Source organism: Lampetra fluviatilis, chromosome 8 (genome assembly GCF_964198595.1).
Source record: "Lampetra fluviatilis chromosome 8, kcLamFluv1.1, whole genome shotgun sequence".
Classification (NCBI taxonomy): Eukaryota; Metazoa; Chordata; class Hyperoartia; order Petromyzontiformes; family Petromyzontidae; genus Lampetra; species Lampetra fluviatilis.
Window position 1 is genome coordinate 15847754 of NC_136282.1, and position 22429 is coordinate 15870182.

General features: G+C 49.3%; 1 protein-coding gene across 17 annotated transcripts in view; it reads right to left on the reverse strand.

Moving 5' to 3' along the window:
* Positions 1-11603, reverse strand: part of LOC144933954 (deformed epidermal autoregulatory factor 1 homolog) — a 53136-nt gene extending 41533 nt beyond the window's left edge. For 16 of the 17 annotated variants that reach the window (XM_078859306.1, XM_078859307.1, XM_078859305.1 and 13 more), the window contains exons 1-2: positions 11328-11603; positions 6649-6734 (exon numbers count right to left, since the gene is read on the reverse strand). In XM_078859306.1, the coding sequence (XP_078715432.1) occupies positions 6649-6734; positions 11328-11403 (162 nt within the window). In that variant the 5' untranslated portion in view covers positions 11404-11603. Of the gene's footprint in view, positions 1-1738; positions 1854-6648; positions 6735-11327 lie in introns of those variants that run through there. The other variant, XM_078859308.1, reaches the window with a different exon arrangement.
* Positions 11604-22429: the final 10826 nt, after the last annotated feature.

Genomic DNA, 22429 nt, shown 5'->3' on the forward strand with positions numbered 1-22429 from the left:
TGGAATCCCCAGTGGCATAGAACGGCCCACGGAAGCAGATATCACAGAGCTACCGCTGGGGGAAGCACTTTTCCAGGTACTCGGCCACCGAGAGGAATGTTCAATGCATGGCAGTCAAATGGATATTTTAAATTCTCAAGAGCTAGTATTTAGTCCATCTAATTCCAGAGCCAAAGTTTGCACGATGTTTTGTTCTGTGCATTAGTCACTGGTGACTGGGCCGTGACCATCAACTCACTGCACTTGGAAACCCGGTTTCGTCACAGGTGGCTGGGTGCCGTCCGCGTGCCAGATCTCAGCCCTACCAGCTCAGCGCTGACCCGATTAGCATGGCTGGCTATGTACAGTGCGAAAGAAGTTCAACATACACACCCCGACACGCCACACACCCCGACACGCCACACACCCCGACACGCCACACACCCCGACACGCCACACACCCCGACACGCCACACACCCCGACACGCCACACACCCCGACACGCCACACACCCCGACACGCCACACACCCCGACACGCCACACACCCCGACACGCCACACACCCCGACACGCCACACACCCCGACACGCCACACACCCCGACACGCCACACACCCCGACACGCCACACACCCCGACACGCCACACACCCCGACACGCCACACATCCGCTGTGCGGCCGTCCGTGAGCACGTGGGGCTATCGTTGGAAGGCACGAATTTCATCACGGAGTTTCATCCGGACAGGTTTGAATTCCCACATCTAATTTTTTTTTGGTTTTACCGACTAACCCATTGGCTCCACCGCTCGCGCGATTGGCACCGCCGCGATAGCGCAGAGACAGTGCCGAGGGCTCGCGCTCCCCGGGAGGGAGGGAGGGAGGCGTGACGAGCGCTCGGTGGGTGGCGGCGTGCGATGATTGTAGCGATAGATTTCCCGCATTGATTTTACCGGTGGGGGGGGGGGGACTTTGGATGTGAACAAAGTGACAATTTCTGCACGGGTACGACTGTGCAGGAGAGAGAAAAAAACGAGTTAAGAATGAGGTAAATAAATAAATAACCCACACACGAGTCGTGTAAAAATAATAATTAATCACTACACTGAAGCTAATTGCATTTAAAGTGCCTAATGGCTGACGAAGAGGACATTCGTTCACTTACTCCAGATGATATATTTAAATTCATCAGCGTTTTTAAAATGCCACCGATGGCTGAAGGTCTACTGCAAATGGCAGTGGCCTTGCGGTTATGGAGAGGGCATTCGCATTCAAGAGCACAATTAACAAGCGGAGCGACGAAGGCCACATCAAATGAAGTACTCTCGGGAAATTGAAGAAGTGAACAGATAAAAGCTGACCCGCCAATTGTTTTGTACTCTAAGAGTCGCAACCGTGCCTTCAAGTCTCTTTATAGGCGCGGAGTGTTCCTGAAGGGTGGGCGTAAGTGATGAGGTTGATTTTTATTCGTATGAATCCCGTTACTGCCCACACAACACTTTGAGGTTTGCTCACTTCTCTGCAGAGGAGATTCGCTACGTCCTCCCTGCAGTTTTGGTTGGGACTGCTGATTGAACCCTGAAGGTGATCTGATTAATTCACCCGTGGCCCCATCCACTGAGCCTCATGACTGCAAGTTCTGCGACACTGTAAATCTGCCACCTGCTGAACAATGACAAAACGAATATTTGGATTTGTATCAAACAAAACGGGAAGTGGAGCGGCGATGCAGTGGTTAGCGTCTTGTGCTATATTCCCGCACACCTCAATCTGATTTCCGGCAACGGCAAACGTCAGTGGTGACATCTGAACCAGTTTTCTGGGTGCCGCCTTCACCAACCCGCACCAACCAGCGTGGTGAAGTATGGTCAAACAACCCCTATGGCCGACACAGCACGGAGAGGCCTTAAAAAACGTGTGGTTGTAACGAAGGGTGATGCATATTTTTTATTATTTTGTCTGTAATGCAATACAAATGAGCTACATACAACGTGCACGTTATACAAATACAATATGTGGTTTATTCAAGTGGAGGCCGTGTTATAGAGCATTGCGTGGGTACCTTCAGAAGTATTCCGACCGCACTGCAATTCTACCGTCATTCTATCAGCAGCAGAGGAGTGACACATTTTAACTGGCTCTTTACTAATTACACGCATATGCAACATCGACGTGCAGTAACCTCTCCGTGGCACTGCTAGGCCCCACCAACATGGATTCTGTTAAAGTGCACTTAAAGTGGAATATGTTATGGTAATGTCGCGTCAGCCTGATGGCACGCCAGACGCCAGATAGACGTTGAATGGCTCGCATCAGTCAATTGGTTTCCGAGATACGGTGTGCTCTCATAATGCATAGAACCTTGAATTTATACAGCTTCTAAATGCGACCGCATCTCAAGAAGCTGCATACGTACATATACTGCCACTAAATGAGATTGAGTGGAAGAGGAGGGATATTATTTTTGAGATGAAGAGGAAAGTTAGGTAGGGAGCATGGCAATGGGGAAAATGAATTCTGTAATAAGACAAGAGGACCATTGTAATCGGTGCTGCATAGGCTGAAGAGAAGTGGATGTCTTAAATCCTGGATTCGAGCAAGGGGATGTAGGTGGCCATGTGGATGGCCAGAGCAAGGAAGATGTGGCCATTGTTTGACCATAATCACGGTGGTTAATGCGGACTTGCGAAGGTGGGTAGACAACAACACCTGTTTTAGATCTATACCCGTGGCCCATTCCAAGCACCGTCAAGGCCCAAACCCTGCCTGGCTCTCGAGGTCTAAGAAGATGCGTCGAATTCAGGGTTATTTACTCATAAGCTACCATTGCCATTACATTAACATCCTTTACAAACCCCGACCTTCAAACCGTGCACTTCACAATACAATGGACGTTGCTGTGTATTTATATTCCACGTGTGTATGTATACGGGTCTCTGCCATAATAATTTGGCCACCCACATAAATGTATCAGACAGCAATTTTCATATTGATGGTGTTATCACTCACATCGCGCACGTCTGGATGGCCAGATAACCAGCGGGCGCAATCACCCCGCCGAAAAAAAGGCAGCGCTCGTGATATTCTCACTGTTTATCCGAAGACATGCCACGGGACCTTCCGAGTGTGGACCCGAGTTAACCACAGATAGACATCGTGGCATTTCTCGTGCATATGTGGCCAACAATCATCGCGAAGTTCACACAGGAGAATGCCACTGCTGCGACAAAGCGATCTGGAAGGCCTCCCGCTGCAGGTCCACATGCACCTTCGAAATGCTACATATTAACATCACCCATGCAATGCCTTTGAGCCTACAAATGCTATAATGTCATATCCACTGACTTGACTACAAGGAGTGTGTCTCAAGCCGGGAATTCTTTATTGATGATATAAATTAACGGTTTTAAAATGTTTGGTCATAGGACACGGTCTGTCGAGACCCTTCAATACTATCAGCTTGTACACTTCTCTGATGAGTCCAGGTTTCAGTACTTCACGCAAGGAGGTTGCAACTGGGTGTGAAGACCAAACGGGTACCTCCAACCCCAATGTATTGTGCCCACGGTCAAGTATGGAGGTGTGAGTTTCATGCAATAGACCATGGATTTGGAGTGGCACAAAAAGCCTGTTACATAAATCCTATCGTGCACATGTGGGAACATCTGGATCAGGGATTAATTTCCACACCTCGAACATCACATCCAGAATACCTCTCACTTATTGCTGTGGCTACTACTAGTCATGTGCCTACCCCAGTATTATTACCAGCCACCTACAAAATATTCAGTGACAAATGCATTCCTGATGTGGACCATGAGCAGAGTACTGTAATGTGCCAAGCGTCATGGAAATGTTTTGGGGTTAAAGGCTACGCTGACACGTACAGGAGGGGAACCTGTCTCCCGTCCACTCGTTGATTCAATACCAAACAGGGCGGAGGCCCTTGCTTGGTGTTGCATGGGGTGGCCTGACCAAACGTCGTGGTAAATACAGGAATCGTTTCGGTTTTTATTTGTTAGTTTCTGGACCACAATAACATCTTCTCGTTTATGTGGGTGGCCAAATTTCATTACAGCACGGACCTGAAGTATTGGGTGTCATCAGTGGTCAAGCTACTATAATTAACAGATTCTTAAAAATGTATTTCCGAGATCCCGCATGAGAAGCAAGTAAAGTGCTGGTTTGCTGCAAATATATAAACGTTTATCAACAAACACAACCTATTTACCTTTTATAACTCCATTCCACCTCCTGGTGCGTCAGCTGAATATTTGTCCACCCACCAATGTAGATAAGTACACCGCAGTTAGTCTACGACTGGCAGGTCACGTGTGGTGGGGCAAAGTGTGGGTACACCCACCTATTCCAAGATGTCTAGTCTGTGAGGAAGAGTAGACCACATAACCTGCCGAGTGGACGCCCTTCTGAGAAAGGGATCAAATGCACCATGCAGTGACCAAGGCCGCGATGCCGTTGGCACGTTCGTGCAGGCCACTCGGCGCGTTTGTGACTCAAATTCCACTGCGATCGGATACCGGTACCTTATTGGCACCAGGTAACAAATTCTAAAACCGGTTAGTGGTTCTTGTTTAACAACCCGAGCTCAAATGTCAGTCAAGTCTCCCCACGTTGCACACCAACTGTTGACTCAGCGGTGACAGTAAGTCATGCTGCAGCAAGTCAATTGGCGTAACGTACGTGTCGCGGTGAGGCAAAGTGTGAGTAATGCCAAACACTGCATTCTGTCCTGGGCATTCTGGCCAGCGCGATAGCACGGGACTGTGTGTTGGCCCTTTCCATTTTTAAATTACATTGCGTTATACACCCAGCACACACAAACACACGTAAAAGCCTGTACAAAGGTCAAACGTGTAAGCACCCTCCATATTGTCGCCAAAAAGTCCATGCGCTGCAGTTTCTACCCCCATTAGTGCGAGCAGCTGAGGGCACCCACCACAAGCTGCTCGCAGTGCACGGCCGCTTACAGCCAGAGCCGCTTTGTTATCAACGTCCATTCGGGTCGCAGGGGGAAAGTGACAGTGGCAATGACTTGGAATGAACCGCTGCGCACGCGGCGTTAGAGCGAGTAACTTGCGGGTGGATACGGCGCCGTTGCTGCTGCGTGTGACCAGCGGCCACAGCATCAGATTAACCTGCTGACCCTGCCTGCTGACCCTGCCTGCTGACCCACTGAGCCCCAACCTGAGCATTGTAGAGTAACATTTTTTGCATATCAGTCTTGTTTAAATTTTAAAGAGCAATGCATTTGTCAAGTATGTGTTTCAATTAACTAAAAGGTCATTAATGCAGTGGCGACACAAGAACAATTAAGTAATCACTTTTCATTATACCCTCGCTGCATTCTCTTAAATAGAACATTGTTAGCGTTCTTGACTATAATTCGAGAGCCATGTCTGATTATGAAAACGAAGCACTTGATTAATTGAACATGTATTTTAAACAGGATGCACCACATAACACTCAAAAATGGAAGCCGAACAGTATGTTTTTTTACATATTTTTTCCAGAAATTGGAAAGTCTCTTTCCATATCATGAACATCTGTCTCCCTGTCTCCATCTGTCTATCTCTCTGTATCCATGTCTGTGAATGTGCCTCTGCCCTTCTGTCTTCCCCTGTCTCTCTCTGTCTCTTTGTGTCTCACTGTATATATGTCTGCTTCTCTCCATCACCCTATGTCTCTCTCTCCTTTTGTCCTATCTCACTCTGTTTCCTTGCAACTCCTTCTGCCTCTAAGTCTTCCCGTCTTGGCGTATTACAACGTTTGTGAAAACCACACGCAGAAGCAAAGAGTGGCGGCCACTTAAATAAGAGAATTTGGGAACACACGGATTAGAGAGGCATTGTAGCGACATCGTACTGACTGTTACGTAAAGTAAGTGGAGCGCGCCTGAGAAATCGTCCCCCACAGAGACTGAGTGATGAAATGAGCGCACTTACCAGGAGCCAGAAGGATTGTTGCATCGCGAAACCATGAGGGTCGGTGCTGGCTTGGAGAGACCATCATCCAGCAGCAGATATATAATTATGGATGATGATGTTTATGATATACAGTACAAGCATGTAACTACTGCATGTCAAAAGTATTGTATTTGGGAGACCAATTTCCATATCGTATACAAGTGCCCAACGTGTCTGTATTTCTATTACTATTCACCATTGTTCAGCAAATATAAACACTGCAAGTCAAACAATACACTATATTCCCTTTGTGTTGATGCTTGAGGTTATGAAATAAGTTTTAACAATCTCGTCTTAAATTTAGTTAAAGTCTGCGACATGACCTGCTGCGTTCTATCGTTGTATACCCCATCTCACCAAGGCCTGCGCCTATCAAGCACCAGGGTCAAACGTGCGCTGCGTCGCGGTTCGCGTAATCGTGTGCCGAGTTTCATTCCACGGTACGTTAATACCCCACTTTTGTTCCCGAAAGGTGTTCGTCAACGGAGGTAAATTAATAATCAAGCGCTGTGGTGGCGTGCTTGACAGAACCTTGAATATCCTTTTTTCCTCATTAAAAAAAATATAGTTTGTGTAGGACATCCCATTTATTGACAACGGGGACCAAACATGTATGAGTCGAACATGTACGCGTCATTGATGCCGAAGTGGGGCGTGGGTCACCGCTGACGTAAATAGTTTAATACCCACCAGGATATGGTCAGACACCGCCGACACGGCTGAAGTGAAGACGTGGTCCGAAGGCATCGCGACACTGGCCACGCTCACCGAGCCCTCTGTGCAAGCGGGAGAAAGCAGTGCTCGTTAGCGCGACAACTTAGTAAGCTCAATCTTGATTTGAAGCTTTTGTGACTGCAGGAATCCATACTCTTAGGTTCTTTCGGTAAAGTCACGTAGGTAGAAATAAAATAAAATAAAACAAATCACGACGTTTCGATCGCAACACAAGCAATCTTCATCAGGTGGAACAACCACATCAAAAAAGAGAGCTGCCGTGCAAAGAGGTTATATAGGTAAGAACTTAGTAAGCTTCCCGCGATGTGGCAATGCCATGATGTATCGTGCGATGAACTGTAAGAAGCATGATAATCGCACTGCCCATTATCCAAAATATCGTTACATTGCAATTAATTCTGGTCGTTTTATTTGTATGAGATATTCTATCATACCTGTCAACCCCTTATCAGTGCCTACCTTATTACAGACCAATTCAGACCTTATTGGTCACCCTGTGCCCTTATAAATCTCAACGTTCATCCTACAAAGGGAGTAACAAATACACGCATTGTTTTTTTGCCTGTATTGAAACGGCTATACGCTATAAGGACCTGAAAACTCAATTTCTCTGTACGAGAATATGGCTAAACCGTATGGGTTGACTGGTATGTTTAATTTCCTGACGTCATATTTTTAACAACAAACTCGAGAATTCAAGTTGAATATAAATGATTAAATTATCAATTAAATTAATTCTTTGCTCACATTGTTTTTGGGGTAATTTATGGCATCGAAAATATACAATGTCATCATTTTTGTAGCTCATTTATTTGTTCAATAACTTTTGTGCAGCTGACAGAATATGCATTATTGATTGTAATGTTGAAATTATCAGAAGACCTATGAAAGGCTCTTCTTAAATGAACTACAGTTGAAGATGTTTTCAAGTAATCTTTATTTGTATAAAAAGTACAGTAAAGCACACAAACCTAAATTAACACAATATCACTATAATCATCATATAATTAAATTCCATATCACTTATTGCCAAAAAAATGATATCACAGCAACCCTTCAACGTAATAATAATAAATGGGAACCGGCACTGGCCTGCTTTCAGGTTTGTGTTACCTTTGTTGGAACTACCCCTCACCCGCATAGAAGCCATAACTATCCTCCCTTTGTCAATCTACTGCAGGGTGAAGCCCTCCCCACACTGTGGGTCACGGGGTTTTGTGTTATGTACTTCATCACGCTGGTCAAAGCTGTTTGGTGAAGGGGACACTCAGGACAGGTTCAGATATCGCGTGCCACTGATATTATTCACAATCATGAATCAAGCTGTGATAGCCAGGTTAGGACCCATTATAGCCATAACCCATTTTTTTTATTTTGAATAATACATGGTCTGAAGTAAAAATACAATGGCTATGCTATAAGGTTTTCAACCCGCCTTGTCATAACTGTCTTGTGGTAGTTTTGGATGCCACCTGCTGACGACATAAATGTAGCCCACCTTAACGCTCAGCGACGACAGTCCAAAGCAATCTTCCCAGTATCTCCTACCTCGCATCCCATTTCGACCCACTTTTAAGCGTGGCCACCTCGGTACGAAGGTGTAATTTCTCAGGCATAGAAGCTTCAGCAACCAGTGGCATTTCATTTTCTTGGTTCTTTCGGTAAAGTCACGTAGATAGAAAATACAAATAAAAGAAAAAAAGAATATAAGAACATATATAATAATTTATTTAGCTTTTATTATTTTTTCTTTATTAATTGTATTTTTAATAAATGTTATTCTTTTTTATTCATTTCTATCTACGTGACTTTACCGAAAGAACCAATAATATTAATTCCTGCATTCACGAAAGTTTTAAGTCAAAATTCAGTGGCATTTCATAACAGATATATGACAGTAGGTTGTGGTTAAGCATATACACTGGAGGTGCAGCGATGGCAGAGTGCAGCAAAATAATTCATATTGCTGTCATTGTATACTCTCCGCCTTCACCAAACCATACTGACCAGCGGCATTGCTTAGGCACGTTGTGGTCAAACACCCCCACGACGCTCAACATGAGGCCATCATCCAGCAATGGACAAGTACAATTACTGTAACATCAAGGATAAATCTCTCAAAACCTCTATCAACACCAGCTGGGGGACATTATTATGGCTCTGGAGAACCCACATTATATCATCCGAATTCACCTTTTGAACTGTTTGCACTCATGTTAACGGTGCTGCTTAAATCACTGCAGTTAAACTAGTTGGCCTGTGGCCACGTCTGGCAGTATTGCAAGTATGCTGCCTGCTGCTTACAGAGACCCACCCTTTCTCTATAGGCCCGCATTCCTGAATCAAAATTATATTATATAGCTGTCCCAGAGTTTTGGAACCTGTTATCATTAAGGGTTGTTTTAATCTGTTATTGTGGGATGCTTTTATGTTGTCTGCTGGCCAAGTCACCCTTGAAAATCAGATTATTAGCTCAATGGGATTTACTAGGGAAATACATTTCTAGAATTGAGGCCACTTACAGCCAGTTTCTTCCTCAAAAGGATCTGTGCACCTTTCCTTTTCAGGCCACGCCCTCGTCTGATTTAGGCCACGCCTCTAATGTTGTGCCCCGCCATTATTATTTAGGCCCCGCCTCTTTCAGGGTACAGTGATGAGGGTTGTGGAAGCCTGACTGCGCTTTGCAACTAAGAATAGATTTATCATTGGCGTTTACTTATCCTTCTTCAACGTCTTCACCGTCTATATAACGTCGTGAGAATTATTTTATTATGTTTTATTTTTATTATTTTATTATTTCCATTCTACGTGACTTTACCGAAAGAACCAAGAAGATGAACCTCGCGCAGTTGAGGTGCGCCCAATCGGGTAACTTTATGTCATTGGGAAGGGTAAAAGGGGCCGATGATGATTATTAAAAAACAAATTATTTGGTGATGCTGCTGCGTTGGAGGCCGTCCAAAAATGACGTCACGTGATTTTGACGAATTTTTGACCCCCCCCCCCTCGTCACACGGCGTCACAAAAAGTCAGACCCTCTCAGATATGACGTCATAAAGCTCTGCCCCCCCCAAACGATATTTCCATTTTTTAAAATAAAACATGCTTCAAATCACTTTAAGCTATTGTCATTGTAGTGCGTATTTAATGTGGCGCTGCACTCTGATGTTGTAGGAGAAAACATTTATTAAAAAGGCGTTGGAAAGATGAAATTTTGCATAAAATTCACTTGAAAATATTCAACGTCTAACTAAAACTGCAGATGTTCAGAATATTATATTGAAATTCTCTTATAATTATAAAATATTAAAAGCTATTATAACTATAAAACAAATACTTGAAACATTGTAGTAGAACGAAGCAAAATGGAGAGTACAATTATAACAATCATATATTCATTCCACAGAATGAAAAGCCCTGGTATAATCATTAAAATCAAAATGTTTAACAATCATTAAAAAAAATTACAAAATGTATGCTTCTCCATTCTTCCATGAAGAAGCATTTTGCTTCTCCATAATAAAAGGTGACCTCAGTACATTTAAATAACAAAAACATAATGAAAATTAATCACAGTTAGTGTTGTTATAACAATTATATTTCGATTTAAAGCTTTCGTGACTGCAGGGATTCATATTTTTGGTTCTTTCTACGTGACTTTACCGAAAGAACCAAGAATAGCAATTCTATTGTTTATATTTATTTAAAGTTGCGCATTTTGATGTGACGTCACATTTCTCAAACCCCCCTCCCCCTCTCGTCACACATCGTCCCAAATGTCTGACCCCCCTCCCCCTCTAGGTGTGTGACATCATTTATGGACGGCCCCTTACAAGGAAAAAACATAGGTACAGAAGAAAACTACTGGACTTGTCAGAATGCTCTGAGCTGGGATAACTCATCGTTCAAAACTCCCTGCAGTTACATTTATGGCACTTGTGACTCATTGTGAACCCCTGCCCCTCCCCGTCCTCCCAGAACCCCCTTCCCCCTCTCCAACGTCTCCCTCCCCCTCGTCTCCCTCCCCCCACGTCTCCCCCCCCCCTCGTCTCCCTCCCCCACGTCTCCCTCCCCCCTCGTCTCCCTCCCCCACGTCTCCCTCCCCCACGTCTCCCTCCCCCACGTTTCCCTCCCCCACGTTTCCCTCCCCCTCGTCTCCCTCCCCCCACGTCTCCCCCCCCCTCGTCTCCCTCCCCCACGTCTCCCTCCCCCTCGTTTCCCTCCCCCTCGTCTCCCTCCCCCCTCGTCTCCCTCCCCCACGTCTCCCTCCCCCACGTCTCCCTCCCCCTCGTCTCCCTCCCCCACGTCTCCCTCCCCCCTCGTCTCCCTCCCCAACGTCTCCCTCCACCACGTTTCCGTCCCCCTCTTCTCCCTCCCCCCTCGTCTCCCTCCCCCACCTCTCCCTCCCCCACGTCTCCCTCCCCCACGTCTCCCTCCCCCTCGTTTCCCTCCCCCCTCGTTTCCCTCCCCCCTCGTCTCCCTCCCCCCTCGTCTCCCTCCCCCTCGTCTCCCTCCCCCTCGTCTCCCTCCCCCTCGTCTCCCTCCTCCCACGTCTCCCTCCCCCCACCACGTCTCCCTCCCCCCACCACATCTCCCTCCCCCTCGTCCCCCACCTTTCCGTCAACCCCTCCCACCTGGGAAATGCGTCGAGTGCGCATGCGCGTGCTCGTCCGCCATGACGCCGCCATCGCCATCTCCGTCCGAGTCCATGGGCGCTTGATTCGCCGAACCCTTGACGGCTGCAAAAAATTACCCGCGCCGCCGGATTATTTCTTCTCGCGGCACGGGGCGACCCTCGCTGTGATTTGCGTCGCGAAAAAAAATCCCTCTCGAGAATTTGCGAGGCGCTTCGGCATTCATCGGCGCGACGCCCGAAGCGCGGCGGACGCGCCCGAACAGAGTCGAAGCGCGTCCGGGCTGGTGACGTCACGCGCGCGGTGTGACGTCACCCGTTCGCGCCAAAACGCAGGGCGCGCGCCAGGGGGCGCTGTTGCCATAGAGAACGCGTAGGAGGGGGGCGGAGCAATGCGGGGGAAGCCCCTCCTCCTCCCCACACCAAAGAACCCCCTTGTAGCCTTCACAGAGGGTGGGGGCAAGTGCTGTCAGCGAGCAGCAGCAGCCATGAAGGCCGGCACGACACTCGAGGAGGTGGGGGTAGCCAGCACCACGCCCGGCCGCCTTTGTCTCCCTAGTGGCGATGTTTACACACCGAAGCAAGGTACTCATTTGAGGTTGAATCGACCTAGGGGAGGTCCAGGACCGCCACTATTATTGGTCGTGGGCGAGTATCGAACTCGGGTCGCCGGGTTCGTAGCGCAGTGCGCTGACCATTGCGCCACCGCTCCCTCCACACTCGGGGGCATCACGCTGTGCCCCCATTACATTGAGTATATGAGAGGTTATTGCACTGTTATAATGAATTAAAATCGTATTTCTCATTCATCATCATGCAGGTCACATTTCTTAATGCTAGCTGAGCCTGGGACACGGTCCGCAAATTAAATTATGGACGTTTAAATGTGAGCACACAATACCTAAAGTCATAATTTCCCTCGTTTTCCAATGATTAGTGAGGGGAAACTGAGGCACATTTTCGCTTCACCTTTAAGCAAACTGGCCCATGGTCCTGAACATGATATTTATTAATTAGATACAGGATATTCCTTTGTGTGTGTGTTTTTGATTTGAATTGATTTTCCAACCTTTTACCCAACACGTTTGAATAGAAATGCAAACAGGAAAATCAGCGAGGAGCGTTGCTGCTGATTTGACTGCATTGGTTCACGACCTTGACAGACGGTGCAATTATGAAAGTTTACTTTTTTTAAACAGAATACATTATATTTAAGGCTCTCAACAAGGTACAGGGTTGAACAAGGAGCCATTATGCGTCGTCTTTCTAGGATGAAGCTGTGGTGCAGTGGTTACCTGACTGCTCTCAAATCGGTTACACGAGTTGGATTCCAGGCTACGTGTGATATCTGAACTGGTCCTGGCTTTGCCGGTCCCCATCACCATTGCCCACCATGGTGGGGCAGTCAAAGAACCCCCATGATCGACACTTGAGATTGACGAGGGGCTGTAAATTACAGTTTTTATTTCAATTCACAACATTTTGGACCTTCAACCCAAGGAAGACAATCCTGATCCTGGCTCCTCCATCAGCTGCCTAACGCCTATGGGCCACAGTAATGGCTGGCAATTTCGACCTGGCTGCTGGATGTAGCGTACGAATACTTTGTCATCAGGGGGCAGGGCATTTCCCTCATGTGTGCACAAGGCATCCTCTCCAGAGACACCCAGCGCCTACCCGCTCAAACTCCCTATCCCTTGATAACGGAGCCAAAACAAACATGAGGGATTTGGAGTTGAAATTAAAGGCAAATATGATGGCGGTGCAAGAAAATATTTCAGAATGCAAGAGGGTCAATTGACCCTTTCCTCTGAACACCGCTGCCCACCCTCCCATTGCATCGCCTTCCTCCAACAAGCCGCCACGTGTTAAGACATATTTCACGAGTACACCCCTCTTTCCCATCCCCTGGGATTACTAAGTGTTGACTTTAATGTTCTAAAATTATGTTATAACATTCCAGAATACATCAGGTCGATCTAAGAAATACATTAGGGACTCTACTCAAGTGCATGGATCTCTCGCCTGCACACTGCAACCAAATCAACCTGAACGCACTCAATCTGGTTGGACCTCAGCAGGTTGGTACCTGGTGAGTTCTTGGATGTGTGACCAGCAGGGCTTGCCAGGCGTTATAGGCGTCGGGCTATAGGGTTGGCAATGTTGAATCGCCCATTCGTGGAGGTTTGCTCCAAATAATGCACTTTGGTTTCCTTTCGCATTCCAAACATTCATGAATTTGGCCAAATATTGCAATACAGTATTCTCCAAAACTTGAGTCGTACTACACTCAGTGCAGCTTTAATGGTAAATAATCGACATTTTATTAATTGGTATTATTACGATATGGGTTCAGGAATAAGGTTGTGGTTAATCTGTAGGAACATACGAGATGGTGTTGACACGTTGAGGATGTTTCCCTGTGACTACAATGAAAATGAATTTACATTGCCGTGGGTGGTTTGACTCAGTGATTCCAGCACTCACTGATGAACTCAAGTAACTCGCTCACCGGCGGTCAGTTAACACCGTATCACTTTTATATCGCTATCAGCATGGTTTACTCTTCCCATTAACTTCTCTCCTAATTTGACCTCCCATATTGAGGACTCGGTATACCAGACTCACTGTTTTATCATCCACACGCACTCAACCACCGCACTGCAGGTCACAAAACTTGTATTTCTGCTTCTTTTCTCGCACTGTTCCACCTTGGAATTCTCCTCCAGTTGTTAATTCCCCCCCACCCCCCCCCCCCCTAAGCTCCTATGAGCTTCCTAAATTTTATAAAAGTATTACAACGATCTTCTATACCACTGCGATCATGCTCGTTGTTACTGGCAACTTGACATTTTAGGCCTGTGCTCAGAAACGTATAAAAAACCGTGACAGACAGCAAGCAAAAGCCATTGGGCAATGGAAGCCCGTGATCAGATGCATAAAAAAACACGACGTAAAATGTTCCCTTATTTGATATCTATTTGGATAGAAAAGGAAGGGAATGTATATATATATATTTTATATACAACCGATCAGTAGCACTGAAACAAGCAGACCGGGAGCTGTCAACAAAATGTCAGAACGCCGGGCTGATGCAGAAGGGGTCAGCTCTAGCAAGGGCATCGATTTAGCCGTGGGCAAGGTTTGATATGTGTGTGCACTCGTGGACCAAATCATCTGCAATGCGCCCGATCTCGTCAGATCTCAGACGCTCAGCAGCTATGAGCCTCGACGGTGCTTGCGTGGGTGACCACTCCACACAGAGCCGGCTGGGAGGAGAATGCAGTGCAGTCAAATCCATTGGGGTGCTGTATTTTGGTGCTCCCTGCCTTCTCAATCTCGAAAATATAGTAAAATAATCAACTAAACAATTTTTAATTTGACCAGGTAAGGCTGACTGAGCTCTTTAACTCTTTTTCAGAAAAAAATCTGGCCACAAATGATATATCAACGAAGTGGCTTATCATGTTGACATTTATAGCAGCCAAATACTCTAAATGCATGTTTCTCAACGTAAAGGGAAAATCGGAGGACCCGGAGAAAAATCCATACGCCCACGTGGAAAAAGACATGCAAACTCTAAATATAGAGGCATCAAGGTTGGAATTTAACCCACTGCCTGTATACCAGGCGAGGCAAATAACATCTCGCCACCGGGGCGCCTTAATCACTATGACCCTTATGGCTTTGGGAGACCCTCATCCAGCAGTGGATGGACAAAAGGGCTGCACGATGTATTTGTGTGCCCAATGTTACTTTGGCAGTTGCTGAATGGCTGGCCGTGCCAGGAGCTTATTGCTTGCAACAGTACTGATGCAACAATTTGCAGAGATTCAGCAGAATGGGAATCCCACAACCCACCGCCTCTGGCTGCGAGGAGTTATCAAAGCGGAGTGTTCTATAGAAGTGGAAGCCACCAGCACAAATCGCTGTGTGGGTGTCATGGCCCACATCCGTCAAATTTAAGGATTTATCCCAGGGTTTCTGAAATTGGCCTGTGGCAAAAAATTTACTAAAGCGGTTCTTTCTTCGTTTGCCAGGATACAAAGCCCCTTGTTGCCGTGCTAATAAACACTACTGAAACTGAACAGGGGAGCGTGTATGAAGTTGCGGCTTCATTAGTATGAAGTTGGACTTATATAATATCTAAATAAATGACAAGTTAATAAAAAAGGTATTTTTAGTAAAAGGAGAGAACACGCCCTAGAGTCTGACCACCGAGGAGACGGAGCGATGAGATTAGTCCTCTGCAGGAGTGAGACTGTCATCGCAGTATGGTGAGGGATGGTCATGCCGTGATAAAAATCGTGACGATTTCCCATTATCATCAGGAATGAATAAAACAATGTTAAAGAAATGCCTCCTCAATCTGTCGCCATCTCTTACGAGCCTGTAATACAACGACCTCTACTTCCTGCACGCGAAGCTGATTTCATTTCTCCATCTTCTTGGTGGACACCTACGCGTATGCGTTACATTTATTGCCTGCCATTCCATTATTGTTAGGAAGTCACTGGAGCTATGCACTTCTAAATCTACATTGCAAACTAATTTCTTTATAACTGCTGTTTGTGCTCAGTTTGTTGTCCTTCCTCCACACCTCCGATTAGCGCGGTTGGCTACGTACGGCGCAAAAGAAGTTCAACACGCATACATTATTCCTGCCCATATTTCCTTCCAGCGGCGCGTCCTGCCCAAGCCCACTTAAACGTTTCTTAACATTGTTGCACGATGTCATTGACCTGTGTATGCTCTCAACTCTAATTCGTGCGTCGCTCTTTCTGACGATGTGTACGCGTTGAACGAATTAACGAATCCATCAATCAATGCTACTTCAAGTTTTCTGGTCACCGCCCGCTCGCTGGTGCGTGGGCGCGCATCTGCGGGAGCCGTGCCGCCATAAATCACCCATTAGCCAGACCCCATCGACACAAACGCCGTTACCACGAGCGGTGGCGGCGGAGGAGGTAGAGGCTGCTGCCACCCTCCCCTCCGCCCAGCCTTGCATGCGTTATCAGCCCTGCATCGAACCAATCTCTCGCGCCTTTCCCGTATCCCCTGCACCCATCGCGCAGCCTCAACTTTTCGCCTTTCAGACAAACGGATCGGGGACGCAGCTGAGCCGATAGAGACGCGAGCTGGTGAAAACAGAAGAGTAGAGACGAGGACGAGGGAACAAAGAGGAGAATAGGTGGCAGTGGGGGGGGGGTGACAATGGAGGTGGTTGTGGGAGATGTTGCGAGCTCTCGAATGAACGACCTTTCAGTCCTGAATGGCAAGACGCCCACAATTCTGTCTCCACGGCGACTGAGGCATTTCCATTTGTGGCCCACGCGTCTCTGTCTTCACTATCGCAATGTCAAGTTCCATCACGCGGGACCCAGCGGCGGCGGCGGCTGTCACCGACACGCTCCCCGAAATGGTTCAGCCAGCCCGTGCTGCCTCCCACTCACCACCCCTCCTCCATCAGAGAGATGCCCGATGGAGCCCACGCGAGATGCTGCTGCTGCTGTCTGCGAGCTCCTATTTCACGGCTGGCATGCCACAAGAGCGGGCGGCGTGCTCAGGCCCACGCCCGGCCGCCTTTGCCTCACCGCTGCTGCTGTTTACACACCGCGCCCTGATCATCATCAGCAACCTGGTCAATCCACTGCTGGATGAAGCCCTCTCTCCCCAAGCCGCCGTCACATCGAACGATTCTGAGGCGTAACAATTCGCTCACTAGCCCCTGCACACGAACTAATAATTTAAACTGATTTCATCGCTTCATCTCGTGCACCTGGTATTCGTTTAAGGCTAAGTCGACCCAAAGGGAAGACCTCAGATAGTCCCCACTGACGTTAGCCGTGGTCGGGAAACGAACTTGGGACGCCGGGATCGTAGAGCACTGCGCGACTGCTCCCCACGCAGAAACAGGCACACAGTGACACACGGCAGCCGCCAATGGCCACCGACTAGCGGTGGCGTCACCGCAGCGAGTGTGCCAGGCTCGGTGCACGCTGAGGCCACGTTAAGTGTCTCAGGGCATAGGAGCGGTCCTCTTATCACTCGTCGCTGCTGTGCGCCGTGGCCGGGACTCAAATGCGGGTGACAGGGTTCGTAACCCTCCAGTGTGCTAACCGCTGTTCCACCACTCCACCGTGTTTACCACCCGAAACCTCGCACCGTGTGGCGTCTTTCTCTCTCCCGTTCCGTGCTGAGGAATGCTAAGTAGAGGCGAGCACGATGGAGCCGTGAGATTGACGCGTGAGCAATATTACACCGGGGACACTCACACGAGCGTGCAGCCTGCGGCAGGAGCGTGTGGACACCCGCCTGCCTGCCTTGGGGAGCGGTGGTGCAGCGGTTAGCGGTGGTGCAGTGGTGAGCGGTGGTGCAGTGGTTAGCGGTGGTGCAGTGGTGAGCGGTGGTGCAGTGGTTAGAGGTGGTGCAGTGGCTAGTGGTGGTGCAGTGGTTAGAGGTGGTTCAGTGGTTAGTGGTGGTGCAGTGGTGAGCGGTGGTGCAGTGGTGAGCGGTGGTGCAGTGGTTAGAGGTGGTTCAGTGGTTAGTGGTGGTGCAGTGGTGAGCGGTGGTGCAGTGGTGAGCGGTTGTGCAGTGGTGAGCGGTTGTGCAGTGGTTAGTGGTGGTGCAGTGGTTAGTGGTGGTGCAGTGGTTAGTGGTGGTGCAGTGGTTAGTGGTGGTGCAGTGGTTAGTGGTGGTGCAGTGGTGAGCGGTGGTGCAGTGGTGAGCGGTTGTGCAGTGGTGAGCGGTTGTGCAGTGGTTAGTGGTGGTGCAGTGGTTAGTGGTGGTGCAGTGGTTAGTGGTGGTGCAGTGGTTAGCGGTGGTGCAGTGGTTAGTGGTGGTGCAGTGGTTAGTGGTGGTGCAGTGGCTAGTGGTGGTGCAGTGGTTAGTGGTGGTGCAGTGGTTAGTGGTGGTGCAGTGGTTAGTGGTGGTGCAGTGGTTAGCGGTGGTGCAGTGGTTAGTGGTGGTGCAGTGGTTAGTGGTGGTGCAGTGGTTAGTGGTGGTGCAGTGGTTAGTGGTGGTGCAGTGGTTAGTGGTGGTGCAGTGGCTAGTGGTGGTGCAGTGGTTAGTGGTGGAGCAGTGGCTAGTGGTGGTGCAGTGGTTAGTGGTGGTGCAGTGGCTAGTGGTGGTGCAGTGGTTAGTGGTGGTGCAGTGGTTAGTGGTGGTGCAGTGGTTAGTGGTGGTTCAGTGATTAGTGGTGGCGCAGTGGTTAGTGATGGTTAGTGACGAGTGGTGGTGCAGTGGTTAGCAGATTGCGTTACGAACCCGGCTTCGATTCCCACTCACGGCCAACAGCAGCAATCGATATCTGAACTTGTCTTAGGCCTCCTTTAGGTCGACTCAGCCTTAAATCGGAACCTGGTGTGGTGTGTAGGCATCAGCACTGGGGAGACAGCCAGCCGCGTCCCGCCTTAATAGGTGCTCGCTAATGAACACTTGCCTCAACGGTCTCTTAACGGGTTTACCCGGGGGCTTTGCCTTTATTGTGTCTGTCTGTATGTGTGTGTCTGTATGTGTGTATGTGTGAGGGTGTGTATGTTGTGTGTGTGTATGTGTGAGTGTGTGTATGTTGTGTGGGTGTATGTTTGTGATTGTGTGTATGTTGTGTGTGTGTACGTGTGAGTGTGTGTATGTTGTGTGTCTGTATGTGTGAGTGTGTATACGTTGTGTGTCTGTATGTTTTATCAGTGGGGGAGAGGGCTGGAATGGGGTAAGGGGTGAGGGTGCGCCTGGGACCGGTTCACACATCACTCGCCACTGGTGTTAGCCGTGGCTGGGAATCGAACTCAGGTGGCCGAGTTCTTAGCGCAGTGCGCCCAACGTCGTGTCACCACCGCTGCCCGCCGCTATCACCTGCGCGCTCCCAGATTGTGCGGTGTCCGCCTCGTCTCGCTCATCTGTCGCGATGGGCGCGCGATGCCTGCCCGGAACGAGGCGACGAGACGAGGGGACGAGACCCCTGGACCCTGGCACGGGCCGTGGGGCTGCGAGACGCCGCCGCCGCCACGGGCACGAAACACAGCGGCCCACCCTCCCCCACTCTCGCTCACAGTTCCGCGATGTCCTCAGCGACCCGCCACCAACCCCCCCAGAATATCATAAATGATGAAAAGCATTCATCTACACGGCGAGATGCGATCATTGGCGGGGCCCCGAACGCGGAGCGGCGCGCGGCATTGCTGACTCGGACGCTTCATCAATCCGCCCGTATCTGATTATTGTTGTTATTAAGTTCAAAGCCGCGCTCGTAATGAATGCGTCAATCGCGTAAAGCGACGCCTCACATTCGTAGCGACCGCTTTGAAGCCGGCGCGATCCCCGTGCTCCTTTCACCGTGCGCGTTTTGATCACTTCGCGGACACACACAACTGTCGGCTGCCGGTAGCCCCACTTTGCCTCCCCGTGTCTCGCTGTGTGTGACTGTGTCTCCCAGCGTCTCGCTGTGTCTCCCCGTGTCTCCCCGTGTCTCGCTGTGTTTCCCCGCGTCTCTCCGTTCTTCTGTTCTCATCTTCGCGTGTCTCTCTCCCCGCAGTTCACTTCTCCGCCCGTGGCTCTCGGCACCTCCCAGTGGCTCGCAGCTTCTCTCTCCAAGTCTCCCGCTCCTCATCGTCACTCTAAGTGGCTGTCTGTGCCTCCTCCCATGTCCCAGCTGCCCCCCAGTAGTCCCCTGCCTCCCCCTCGTCAAGACTTTCCTTCGCCGTGTCTCGACATGGCTCTGCCTCTGACCCCCCCCTCCCCCCTATTTCTTACGGCTCCCTGCGCCCCTTCATGTCTCCCAGAGGGCTCCCATACCCCCAGCGGCTTCATGTAACCAACTACCTGTCGCTGACGCTGCACCTGATGATGCCGACCCCCTGGCTTCTCATGGCTGCCTGGTTCTCATCATTCTCGCCCACCTGGCTCGCGGTTGCTTTCTGTAACGTTCTGCGTCGCATCGTGTCGCATCGTGTCTCCTCCGAGCTCCCCTTGGCTCCCTGCGCCTCGTCTCGACTCCCCGTCCCTCCCCGCGGCTCCCCAAGGCCGCGGTCCAGACACTGATTCAACGTGAAGTTTCAGAAAAACGAAAGGAAATCGATGCGAGACGCAGCCTCTGTACCAGCAGCAATCGCCGCGGAGAATTCCCACGACGCGGGCAGCGAGGCGACTCCGGGGTGGCGTCATCAGCGCGGAGTCGAGCTTCTGGGTTCTCGGTGTGCAAGTCTTGTTGATTCACCGAGTAACCACCTCGCCACCCCGCGGTGACTGCTCTCCGTGTCGTCAGACCTCGAAGGCTAAGCAGGATGTAGGCGCGTTAGTACTTGCAATGGAGGCCACCACCGCTGCTTGCCAGCTGTTGTAGGCGTGGAGCTGCTGGATGTTGTTAGGAGATGACAGTGCTGAGTGTCACCCCCTCGTGTTTATACACGACGGGTTTTCTCCGGATTCTCAGGTTTCCTCCCACAAGAAGTCAAACGCTCAATAATAATTGGAATTGGCCGTGAATCCCAATGTGGCAAGTGGCACTTGAGGTTTTCCTGGATAGTGACGGACAATCGCATCGAGTCTCGGCTTTGACCGCTGCTTTTATCCCTGAACGTCCCACGCAGCCCCATGCAGTCCCTCCCTCCCTCCCACCCCGGTGAGCCGTCGATTCCCCCGCCACCAGCCTCGCGGCTAATTAAGGCTCTGGGATGGAACCCCGCGCGCAGATGGGATTCTGAATGATGAAGATGAATGGGCTTCTAATGAAGTGTCTGATAATATAATGCCTCTCCCTCTCTTCCCGATGGAGTCGTGGCTCTTAATGACAAATCTCAGAATTGGGGGGGGGGGGGGCGCTCTGATCCCACATGTGGATGTGTCAAATCCAAAAATGTCAATCTTGCGTGAGTCATATTCTACTCTCCCCACGTGTCGTGCAACGTCATAAGGAAAGAGATGAGTCGTGGCATTTTTATAGTGACGCTTGCTTAAATCACCCAGCACCTCAAAAAAACTTCCATCACATCTCCCCTCAACCATTCTATGTCCTTCTACAGTCTAGCCAAGGGGACTCCAGTGGCAGCTGTCCCTGTGCTGCAGCGGTCTGCAACCTTCATCGGCACGTGCGTCGCATACGTGCCATTAGAACGGGAGGAACACGCGACGAGGAGTAACCACAGCCATGTCGAGATGTATTTGTGGATTTGATGTGCCGGGGTGCGGAAACATTTTCTGGGGTTGTCGACCGGTTAAAATTGAATCCTCGAGAGGAGGGGAATCTCTGTCGTATTATGTATCAAAATAAATTAACGCATCGCTGTAAGTGAACGCGAGCGTGGGAGTATGTGCGCGCTTGGGTTTGCGCACTTATATCAACACGTCCGTGTTGCACGATACATTATCTGTTTCCCGCAGCGAGTAGCGGCTCTGCGCGTTCAATTCGTCTTTCAACCACCCCGTGGGATCGTGCCATGCGTGTGCGACCACGCGCGTGTGCACACACTAAGGCAGAAGAAAATACACAAACATTCACAAATACACAAACACTCATGCGGCATGCGGCTTTCATTCCTCGTCGCAGTCATGGGGCCGCGACCTGGACGCCAACACAGACGCGTACAGCTTCTGCACTCCGTGCGTTACGCGCTGAGGTCCGAGGTTCTGGGATCTGAGTTCTGTCGCCTGAGATTTTACGACGTGTGAGCTGAGATCCCTCCCCTGCAATGTGATATCTGCGCTCTCTGGAGATGTGAGATCTCTACTTTGAGATATGTGCTCTGAGATTTGAGACGTGTGCTCTACGAACTGTGATCTGAGATCCAAGCCCTTAGATCTGTACGCTGATATATGATACATGTGTCCGAAGATGTGAGATCTGTGCGCTGCGCTATGTGGCTGAGACTCTGTGCTCAGTGTCTGAGCTCTTGGCTCTCGTCTCTATATCCTCTGTTGTTTGTTCCAGACGAGGAGAGGCGCAATCATTTACCGAGGAATCTTCGCCCAATAACTGATCATGCTGTAGTCTCGTTTTTTTTTTAAATCCAGTTTTTTTACGGTAACGCGAGTACAAACACGTTGTCAATCGATACAGCTCTATTTCCAAGTAGCACCTCGCTGCTTATAGCCGTGGATGAATGTCAA